This window comes from Ambystoma mexicanum, chromosome 2q (genome assembly GCF_040938575.1).
Source record: "Ambystoma mexicanum isolate Mex_15411 chromosome 2q, UKY_AmexF1_1, whole genome shotgun sequence".
In the NCBI taxonomy this organism is placed as follows: Eukaryota; Metazoa; Chordata; class Amphibia; order Caudata; family Ambystomatidae; genus Ambystoma; species Ambystoma mexicanum.
This window is the reverse complement of record NC_090924.1, coordinates 124,314,667-124,326,718: the sequence shown is the minus strand read 5'-3', so window position 1 is coordinate 124,326,718 and position 12,052 is coordinate 124,314,667. Positions and strand designations below refer to the sequence as shown.

Sequence of the window (12,052 nt, the reverse complement as noted above, 5' to 3'; positions counted from 1 at the left end):
CTTCACCACCTTGGGCGCGCTTGAGGCTCCCCCTCGGCCGGTTCCTTCGAGATCATCCGGGGCTTCTCCAGAAGCTTAGCCGGGTTCTCGGATTTTCTCTTCCCCGAGCCAGAGCGTTGGCTCACGGTTGATGGCGTCGGTGAAGGTGCACCCTGCCTGGCAGCCGAGGAGCCTGACCGTTCGCCACTCCCGGTGCCTCGCGGACCTTTGCCTTCTGTTGGGCCCCCATTGCCAGGGCGCCCTCACAGGACTTAGAAGACCGCTCAGACTTCTTCTTCTTCTCACCTGCTGGGCTCTTGCCTTCCAGCCAGTTGGAGAGACGGGTCCGGCGATCCCTCATAGTCCGATCTGACATGTTCATGCAAAACGCACAGTCCTTCTCCACGTGCGTTTTGTCCTCGTGGAGGCAGTAAAGGCATTTCGAATGCTTGTCCTCCTTGAACACATTTTGTAGGTTGCATCCAGGGCATCCTGAACAGTTTGCCGGGAGTCGAGCTTCCCTTCTCCCTGGCCATGTTCTTCTTGTCCACGAGGTAGGCCTCAGAAACTTCTGGAATCCTCCAAGAAGCGTAACTCAACGAAAACTTCACCCTTGAGGGGCGTAGATAAATCCAAAACAGGTCCCCGTTGATCGAAAGTAGAAACGGTGGAGCTTGAGGCTCGATTAAACCGAAAAATTTGATAAATTACTTTGAAAACGCGCAAAACGCAGAAAACGCTCGAGAGCTATAGCACGAGGACTCCCAACACTTGAACGCGCGGTAAAAATCTGAGGATGGCTGCCGGGGCGGGGCTTAGGGAGAGGGCAGTCATTGGCTGGGGGCAGTATGACCCAGAGACTAGTGATTGGTTACTACCAAGAAAGACAGATCAGAAATAAAACTGATACAGATTTTTTCTTTACCGAGGATTCCCAGCCTGACGACAGGGAATATTCATGAGCATGTGAATCCATGCCAGACCCCATGCTGGAGAAGCTGTATTATCCTCTACCTTTCTCCACACCCCTCGCTGACTCTCACATTGACTCCGCTCTCGACAATCTTATTCTTGCTATCACTAACACTCTTGACATTCTTGCCCCGGTCATGAGGATCCACCTGAAACCTGCCACCAAGTGTAGCAGTTGGCAAGACGCCGACCGTGCAGCTCTTAAACGCAAGTGCAGAGCTGCAGAGCGAAGTGGCAGACCTCAGGTTCATCCTCTGATAAACTGGCCTGTCGTCTACTCCAAAGGTAATACGGTCTCTCTATCGGCTCCAAGAAGAGGGGCCACATCCAGGCCTGCATCTCTGGGGCCACTAACAACTTAGCTGAACTCTTTAAAATCTGCAAGGAACTAGCCAATCCATCTGAAGTCTCTATCTCACGTCTTCCATCCCAGGCCCTTTGCACTGCACTTGCCACCCACTTCACTGCTAAAACTCAGGACATCCTACTTTCTCTCTCACCCCCCCCCCTCTACCAATCCTCCCGACATCCCCCTTCCTCCTCCAGATCCCACCCGTCGACACTCTCTCCTCCTTTCTCCTGTCACATCGGATGTAGTCAATAGAGTAGTCCGCTCTATGAAGGTCTTATCCAAACATGTCTTTCCCTGTTCTTCCAGATCTATCAAAGACAATATTTGCTCCCTGGATCCAACTCTCACTGATTTCTGCAACCACTCTCTTGCATCTGGTTCTTTCCCTTCCTCTCTCAAGCACTCCTTTGTGCACCCCCTTCTAAAAAAGCCATCAGCTGACCCCTCGTGTCCGCCCAACTATCGTCCTATGTCTGTCACCACCTTCCTTGGGAAACTAACTCCTGGAGAAGTTGGTCTTCACCCAATGGACCCATCATACCGAGCTTGTTGGTTGTCAATCAGGATTCCGAGCATCCAGAGGCACGGAACCTGCTCTCCTTAACACCTGTGAAAAACTGCTCACAAATCCTGACTCCAACTCCGCCGCTGTTCTCATTCTCCTTGACCTCTCATCTGCCTTCAGCACTGCTAACCACTCTATCCTCATAAAACAGCTGCATGATACTCTTGGTATCTCAAGCCAGGCACTGGAATGGTTGACCGCCTCCTCACCGACTGCCCCTCCAAGGTAATCCTTGGCTCCAGAGATTGTGATGAGCAACCAGACACAGTGCGAATGGTAAATTGCTGATTGGCAAAGTGTCAATTTTGACATAAAACCATGTTTCCCTTTTGGTACGGGGGTTGGTGCATAGCCTGTTCTAAATGCAATTGAAGTATTTTCTTCTAATGCAGAGGCTCTTACAATATGACTAGCAATGCAACATGGGGTGAGGTTGATAGTGAATGGACTAAGGGAACAGAGCATTGAAAACAGAATCTATTTGTTCTCACGTGGTGACTAACTTGGCATATCACCCCCGTAGCGGGAAAAAAAACATTACAGTTTAGTTCATGTTGAAACCCCAATGCTGGATAAAATGCTGTTCATATAGTGGAGATAAAAATAAGCATGTTTAAAGTTTTAATCTGACATATTTGAGAAAAAACTGTTTCCTCAACATTTCTTTTTGTGAGTGATGTACTGGGTGACAAAGGTATCATATAACTGATTAATGTCGGTGAGAATTTTAACAATCAGTCCATTAAAGTGTTTTCAGTTATGAGAATGCGTGAGTTTTATTTTGTGTTGTTCAGAGATTAACAAAGGCTTCGTCCATCAATCTGACAAAGTACACATTCTGGCAGTGTTATAGCTAAGGCCCAAGATAATAAAACAAAGTGGGAGAGACAAGTAAATGTTCCTACAAGTCACTAGCAAAGAACCAGGTTTTAGGATTATGATATAATGCATGTTATGAAAGAATGGACAGAGCTCCAGGGGCAGCGAGTTCCAGAGGGAGCAGGCAGAGCCGAGAAGGCATGCCTGCCGCTCGTGATACAACTGTTTGGCAGGTCATGGAATAACCTGAGACTGGTACGGAAGGTCTATGATGCCAAGGAAGCACCACCGTTTCTGCAGAGGGCATCTCTGCTACTTTCTTCCGAACCCCTTCTGCTCCCTTATCCATTCTCTGAACGCCTTACCTGCAAGTCGAGCAGCCCGTCGTGGAGAACCTTCCCAGAGTGCATTACATTGCTCAGCAGGTCCTCTCGCTTGATGACATTCAGTACTTCCGAAAGCATCAGGGTCTTGGAGGGGTCGCCGTGCCAAGTGTTAAAGATTCTGTAAGGCTTAAAAACAAATGAGGAATTAAACGTTGTCAGGAGTTCAAACACAGGCTTTCAGGAAGTGTGATTGTTGAGCATCAAGGTCTATCCAGGAAGAGCAGCACAGAAGTGGACAGGGAGGTACTACATGGATGGGCTCAGATGAGAACTCAACTGGAATATGTGTTGGGGACAGGGGGGCTAGGACCTACAGTGAAAAGAGCACACCAGGGGGTGAGACAAATACGAATACTGTAATGAATGAATGGTAATAGAAATGTAATGTAAAGTCTGAAAGGGCAAACAGCAGCTTTGGCATGTTCACGCATTCTGACATTTTGCATATTCAACAGATCAACTCTGCAGTTACAATAGCTTTTTAGCACCTTAGAACTCAGGCAGACTCGCCCTTTCTTGGAGTATCCCCCACATCTTGCAACCATGCCCATATGTTTGTTTTCGTTGTCCCTGCACTCTTTGTTCTCTATTAGCTCCCAGTTACAATGAATCTCAGGCCCTCTGCATAGCCCATCAAGAGATGCATGTGATTGAGCAGGAATTCTTGCAATCCAATTGGTCAGAATCAAGTCAATCACACTCTCTTCCCACCATAGGCATAAGTCCTTCTTGCTCTATACACATCAAGAAGGCTTGCCTTGCTGGGAAGGGGGGAGGATCACTTATCCTTGCACAGACGACAAAACTCTAGAACCGTCAGCACGATTCCAAGTGGAATTAACTTACCCAATTTGCCTTCTGAAAAGCCTTAAAACCTGGCTCTTCCAACACCCTCAAATCTGATAAGTGGGAAGGAAACAATAAGCATAGGCTGACCCCGTCTTTCCCATCAGCCTGGCAGCCCAATCTGCCAATCCTGAATGACAGGATTAAGGAGGACGAACACAATCATCTAGATCTGTAACCCCACTCATCTGCATGTGCATATTCTGCTCCCTCTCAAACATGAACGTGTCAGATGCGGAGCAATACAACGGTGCCATAAGCCAAGACACATAGCAGCCCATCACACGAGACTTGCATATATCCTCACACTGCACCACCTCCTAAACCAAGGTATACCAAAATCCAGAGTCATGAGGTAACATACTCCAAACATACCCAATTTTAGATTAAAGTGCATGCGTAATTTGTGCAAGTAAAAATTCAAATTACATTTGCCGATTATGGCTCGATTGACCATGCATTATAAGGCCCACCGTTTATTATTGAATATAAAATCATAAAACTTGCAGAAAAGGTGGAGCCCAAGTGCCGGCACACAAGAGTTGCCAAGTCCTGAAATCTGGGTTCAACACTTCTCATCAAATCTTCATTAAAGGAATAAAGCACCCCTCTTTCTCGAAAGCTCTTAAACTAGCATGTGCAACAGTGGTCACCGGCAAATCAATTACAAATGACATGCACCCCGGGTTTGCTGTGAACATCTCTCCTGAAGTCCCGTTAACGAGGCATGGCCAAGGCATGATAGGTATGTGGCAGGTGCTTAAGGTAAGTCTATCAGAAAGTAGGGAATTTTAAGTTCGGCCTGGGCATCTTCCACTCCTCATCATCCACTCCCTCAGCACTCCAAGCTCTTAACCACATCTTTCGCTGGCTACTGGTATCACAGAAAATAATTCATGTTTAAATCATGACTGGTGCCAACATTTGTCAGCCGGGTAACTTACTGCGTCCGGCCTGAGCTCCTCCTTGTGAAAGAAACCCCCGGTCAACATCTTTTTGCTGAATGTCACAGCATCGGCTGGGTCTGTCAGTCCCCAATACTCGTGGGCCCAAAACTTCCCAGTAGCTCCACATCCAGTCTGCACTTCATCCACCAGGAACGCGCAGCCGTGCTGTGCAAGCAAAAGGAAGCATTAGAACATAGGACAAAGGGCGGACACCTGGCTCCTGGACAAGTGTCAGACTGAGCACATTGTTGATCAGTTTCATACATAGAGCATTGCTTGGAAAATAGGCATGTGTCAATGCTTTACATGTTGCAAATGTTCAATTTTTGGAAACTTTCTTAAAAAAATAAATGTTCCTTTCGAAGTAGGTTTGCCAACATGAATTCTCCTGGTGCAGTGTCTCGTGAGTCTCTGTTACTCTACTTTCCTGTGTCCTTGGAGCTGCTGTTGGAAAGACTGATATTGGTCCTTTTTCTATCTCTACTACTGGTGAGGGTGTGGAATCACTTAAAATCCCCCTCCATTCCGCGGAGCGGCGCGGAGTCGTTGCAGAGTCTCGCGAGTCTCTGGAGGCTCACGAGGCTAAACAGGCACCAGGCGTACTTGTGAATCTCTACACGCCAGTTTGGCTGTTTTCGGCATGAGTCGCAAGAAGCCTTCGTTCAGAAAATTACATCATCCCCTGACGCGGCTGCAACTACACCGAACTGAGCGAGGGAGCTCGGAACCGTCCGATGACACCATGAGCCGTCCTGAGGCTCCACAAGTAAGAGACCCCAAGTGCACCTCCTCCCCCACCCCCGTACCATTCTTCTTCCACAGAATTCTGTGCACAAAAACATAACATACAACACAACAAACGAAGTGGATTGCTTTCAAAATGATGATGAATGCTCACTCACACATCATATAACAAATCATACACAGTGCTTCCCAAACCCTACCCTTAATTGTGAACGTGCAAATCTTGCAGAGCAATTACCTAATGAGGTGGGGTGTATGGGCTCTTCGAGGGAATCCACTGTTGTTGATTCGTTTGTTCCGAGGAACTTTAACCCGAAAAGGGGGGCGGTCTCTGGTACTCGTGAACCGAGTGCATGGGGGAGTTTCAATGATTCAGCTGTGATGTGCTGAGAAACAGCGGCGGGGTCTGCATTGGCGCCGATGCGAATGCAGGATGTCTGTGCTGGAAAGACGCATCGCTCTGATTTTTGTGCGGAGTTTGGCGTGCCTGCGCCCAGGGAGAGTCGGCTAACATCTGAAAGTACCGGCTCTTGGCTAGAGAGCGCAGTTGACTCTACAATGAGTCTTGTGAGCCATGTTGAAAATCGTGGCATAAATATTCATATTGCCACACTCTCCCCAGATCTGCCCAAGGAAGGAGATGAGTCCACAAAGAAATTGGTAGTGGGGCAAGAGTCAGAAGTAAATATGAACTCACAGACCTCTGAATACATGGAAAAGCACACAGTTGATTGGACCGCTGAAGAGGTGATAGAAGAGGTGACAGAAGTGAATACAGAGGAAAATGCAGACACTGTACCTCATACAAAGAGTAATACGTCATGCGAAATTCCCGTTTCGCCATCTAAAAGGAGAAATTCTCTGGCAATTGTGAACAAATTATTGCTAGACTTGACGGAAATGAATGGGTCATTAAATTCAAAAACTTCTTCAAAAATGGTCTCTGCTGGTGAAACACATATTGTAAAGGAACACAATAAGGACTCTGTGTTATTACAGCAACCAGGCATGTATCCATTTAAAGAATCTACACCAATGAACCATAGGCCAGTGGGATCTAGAAAACGAAGACGTGTTGCCTTAAGCACGTCTCCTCCATTCGAATGTTCGCAAAATAGACCTAAGCCACTTGCTAAAACTCTGTCACCAAAATTATCATGTAATAAACAGGACGCGAGTTTTACAGCAACACCACCTACCCGGCTGTCCTTAAATGAGAAAACCGAATGGTCCTCAAATGATGAATCTACTTCATTTGCAACAGAAAAAAGACGATATGAGTCAAAACCAAAACGGATGTACCATAGAGCCTCTCTATAGCCAGCTATGAGTGAGCTCCATGTTCAAAAACTAATTAAAGAAGCCCTAAATGAACTAAGACCTTTTGTCATGTCCTCACTGACAATAGCCATGGCACCAATGCTCAAGATGTATGAACAAATCAGTGACAATATAAAAGATCTAACAACTCTGTCTGCCTCACTAAATTCCAAAATTCATGCCCCAGAGTCTCAACGAGATTCAGTATCTAATAACATATGGACTAACATTCAGAGGATAGACCAGTCACTAAAAGATCTAATTGATCAAAAGCGTATAAACTGTGAGGATAAGAAACTACTAGCCGAAGTGACTAAAGAAGCCTTGGGCTTGCTGAAAATAAATCAAAAACTAAGAAGAGAGGAGTGTGATTTAGCTGCCTGCCGCACCTCACACTTGCCATTGAAAATGACTACAAACAAAATCGCACTTGCCGATACTTTGTCTTTACACCTCACAAGACCCTTGGTAAATCATAACACGGTATGTGCATTTCATGATGAGAGAGAAGTATCGAATGTATGCTTAGAGGAAGAGCAAACTCCTGAGCCGTCAACGTTGGAAAATTTGGTTGCTACCTTTGCTCATAAAGCAGTCGCCAAAGAACTGCCAATAATCCAACTAGATAATGACATTGGTCAAAGAGTATCAACTAAGCCACAAGGTGCCAACATCCATCAAGAAAAGAAAAATTTGGCAGAGAGCTCCATTGCTACGTGTCCTTCGGAGGCTGTTCCCTCTACTTCCGCCAATGCGGCTGGTATCCTTGGATCAGGTGAAACTCCTATTCAAGCCTCCCAACCTGTGTTGGACAATAATGAACAAGCGGAAAATGGAAATTCCGGACTCGTTGATGGAAAAAGTGGAACTGATACTCCCTCCTTAAAAAAACAGAATGGGAGCAATGGCTCTATACCCACAGCCCTGCTAGAGCAAAATGTGGTCAGGGGAAAAAACTATGGAATCTTCGAAAAGCAAAACTCATATAATACAAATCAAACTCAAGGAAAGAAAACTAAAAATCAAAAATGCAAAAGAAAACGAAATAACTTGGGCTCAAGAAAATTTCTAAGAAATTTAAAGGCTCTAAATGTATATGTAAATGCAGAACACATGAGTGAAAATCAAATGAAAGATCCCACAAACCACAAAACAAATGACAAAATTCTTACCAAAGAACTGATTTTAGATGTGGAAAATGAGGAACTCTCGCAGAGTGAATTACTTAATTTCTCCACATCTGAAGATGAAAAGGGTTATGAAGAAAAGGATGACCAAACAGAGGAAATCTGTTCGGATCCAACTACAGTACCTAATGCTGAACCACAGATGGAAAAATCAATTGAAGTTGTGGCAAATTGTGGAAGAATATGTCAACTGATCCTGCCCTTGGATGCAACTAAAGCTCAACCTATGACAGTTTCAGAAGTAAAATTCGAGACTATGGATGAAAAAAGAAAACGAAAAGAAATTCCGAGGGTGTTCGACAAAGAAGCACTTGACAAAACATACTCAAAATCTCCAAGTGACAATTTAAGTGAAACTGAAGCTGTAAACATCAATGGACCTAAGAGTTCTTGCAACTCTCCCGTTGGACAATTTTGCTCAAGAGAATTTACGCTTAAATCCACAGTCTCAGGAAATGAAGAAAAAAGTAGGGGCCTAAACCAAAAATTCTGTCCACGAGCTGTAAAACATAAGAGTCCTGGGAAACATGTTTTGGTTCTTGAAAGAATTTTAGACACAAAAGATGGATTAACGTTAAACCGAAATAATGTTTTACGTTTATTGCATCATGTGCCAGGCCTCTGCTCTATAGAGTCAAATGACATTCAAACGGTTGAATTTGTCAATGAAGAACAGAATGACAAAGTTAGGCTACACATAGACTCGAGACTCATATGTGACCTTCTACTGAATGCAATTCAGTTTTTACTCTCTATGGGGTTTGACATGCATGAAGTGATTCCGATCACAACTCCTATTGTCGCTCAAGAAGACCGAACAAGAGACCGGGGAGAAGCTGACAGAACTCAGGCAAAAAAGAATCAGCGAACTGAGAACTCTCAAGCTTATAGTGAGAATTCACAGAAAGTGACCAACTCTGCCGAGCTGCGGTTGGAAACGGAAGATGGAGTCAAGAGCCAATCACCTTTTATTCTTGGCGAACAAATAAAAATCACGATAAATGGAAATACAAACATCTCCACTAACGAAAACAGTGCTGGGACGGACACACAAAATTCAAACAAAAACTCAAATTGGAATTGGTTGGCTGGTGTTTTGGGCGGCAACAAAAGGTAATGCCAACAAGGACCTTGTGGTCCTACTATAAAAATCTTATCCTGGAACACCAGAGGATTTGTGCATTTATTCAACGGATCCAACAACTGGAGTGACGACTTAACCATAATCTGTTTGCAAGAAACTTGGATGGCTTCTTGTCCAATCTCAGATGAATATCAATTGGCAATAAATCCAGCCATCACAAGAACCAAGGGACGTCCATCAGCTGGTCTCCTGACTATGATTAAAAAGAGTTCTGGTTGGTCTATAGCAAAAACATCAAATCTCTCTTCCTTCATACAGTATACAGTGATATCTGCTAAAAATAATACAAACAATAATGTCAACCAAATCCATATTCTAAACCTATACTGGCATCACAAAAATGCGGGTAGATTTAAATTCTTAAAACTGATAAACAACTTGATTGATGAAATAAATAGTATCCAACAACATCCAAACATTATTTTCTGTGGGGATTTAAATCTGGATTGCCTGAAAGAGAGCAAAAATGGTTGTGACCCTCGTAATCCACTTCGAAAACTGGCAAAAAGATGGTGTAATGATCTGGAAGAAAGAAACATAACCATGGTCAATGGGAACATCAAAGGCGATATTCCTCCTGAGGCAACTTGGGAATGTATGAAACAATCATCAACCATAGACTACTTCTTTATATCACAAAATCTATATCGTCGAGCTGTATCTCTTCAAATTACACCTGATGTTAATAGTGACCACAGCCAACTTAAGCTTTCGATACAAATGACAAATATTGCAAAGCCTCAGCAATGGAACAATCAAGTGACGGTAGAACCCAATAGATCGCGGCTCCGAATAAAACCTCAGGAAGTGAAAAATCTTACAATTGCATACGATAAGTATAAATTGGAAGTACCACACAAGAAAGTTGAATATACCATTCTTCTAGAACAGTTCATGATCCAAGACAAAGGTTGCCAAAAACCTTCTTTTCAACCGAAACATCTATTTGATCAGCAAGTTCGTGAAAGAAAACAGCAACTCCGAAAAGAACTAAGACAACACAAAAATCTTAAAGGCGAACAACAAAAACAAGCAAATAAAACCATTAAACAAAGATATAAAAACTGGCAAATTTCGCATAAAGCTATCATGTACCAGCAAGATAGCGAATTAATGCTGGCCAGTCTCAAAAATAAAAATTCTTGTGATTTTTGGAACCTGATAAATAACATTGAATGTCGCCAAGAAGCAATTCAAACCAACATGGTGAGGGAGAGTGAGTGGATCAAACATTATCAAGCAGTATATGAGAAAAAAAGTATCTCAATTGACCCCCCTCTGCCACAATTACCAAAATGGGACCTGCAATTCGAAAGAGAAGCTATCTTAACAAGCATCCGACGAAGTTCCTCATCAAGAGCCCCAGGTCCAGATGGCTTAACCAACTTTGTCATCAAACAAAATCCGGATGAGTGGTCAAAGTTTTTGGTATTATCGTTCACCTCAATCGCCAACGAAGGAAAAATCCCTACAAGTTGGAAAACAGCAATTATCATTCCAATTTTCAAAAAAGGCGACAGAGCTGATCCCAAAAACTATAGGCCAATTGCCCTACTGGATGTCTTGGGAAACATTTTTGCCATCCAATTGCAGCAACAACTCCTAAAGTGGATCCAAGAGTCCAATCATATAGATTGCTGACAATCTGGTTTTGTCAAAGGAGTGGGATGTGGTCTAAATTTATTTATACTTAACATACTTAAAATGGATGCAATAAAAAGAAACAGAAAAATCTATCTCGCATTTGTGGGCCTGTCACAAGCTTTTGACAGTATAGATAGAGAATTACTTTGGAAAAAAATGTCCGATTGGAAGTGCCCAACCAGCCTATTATTGGCAATTAAAGCCTTGCATACGGACACCGAGATAAAAATAAGGATGGACAAAAGTGGAACTCTATCGGATCCTATAAAAACTTTTCGCGGTGTAAAGCAAGGCTGTCCCCTCGCCTCGATTGTTTTCAATCTGTTCCTATCGGACTTGGGTGAGGCATATGAAAATGCAAACATCTACCCTCCAAAAATAAACGGACAAGAAATCAATTGGATACTGTATGCAGATGATCTAGTTTTGCTAGACCTAACACCAATAGGTCTCCAACGAAAACTATGCATTCTAGATAAATACATACAACAAAATGGGTTGAATGCGACTACTCAAAAATCAGAAATTCTAATCTTACAAGACATGCAGAAAAACAAAGATCCTATTGGAAAAAAAAAGTTTTTGTGCAAACTTGGTGAAGGGAAGATTGATTTAACAAAACAATGTACTTGGGCATGTTGCTCAGCTCGAGCATAAATAATGCCCCATGAGTTGATAAAGTCAAAAGCAAATGCAAACAATTAACAGCACAAGCCTGCATTGTAAACAAGAAATATGGTAAACACTCCATGTTACCTGTTTTGACCTTTTATAAAACAAAGGTCATACCGGCTCTAATTCATGGAGCCGAGAGTGCCTTCGGTTGCCCTGCAGTGGTGTGGGCATCGTTGGAGCATTCTTTTTGGTCCAAAGTGCTGCGCTTACCACTGGGTGTGCCCACAGACTGTATAAGATATGAACTCAGTCTGCTATCTATTAACGGAATAATATCTTGGAACACACTCAATGAATTCCGCAAAGTAACTGCCAAGAATCCACAACCAAAATATAATAGTCTAAAAGATGTGACCACCGGACCAAGTGACTCTGTTCTATCGCTGTGGGCAAGACGCTGTGAAAAGATACTAACAGATATAGGAGCAGACATGTGTCTACTTCAAGAGAATCCTAACAAAGTCAAGTCAAT

The 12,052-nt window shown here is 43.5% G+C and overlaps 1 protein-coding gene across 4 annotated transcripts in view; it reads right to left on the bottom strand.

Moving 5' to 3' along the window:
- Positions 1-12,052, bottom strand: part of ABAT (4-aminobutyrate aminotransferase) — a 719,432-nt gene that overhangs the window by 77,203 nt on the left and 630,177 nt on the right. For all 4 annotated transcript variants that reach the window (XM_069647042.1, XM_069647043.1, XM_069647044.1 and 1 more), the window contains 2 exons: positions 4,864-5,031; positions 3,053-3,199 (listed from right to left, as the gene is read on the bottom strand). In XM_069647042.1, coding sequence (XP_069503143.1) covers positions 3,053-3,199; positions 4,864-5,031 — 315 coding nt within the window. The remainder of the gene's footprint in view (positions 1-3,052; positions 3,200-4,863; positions 5,032-12,052) is intronic.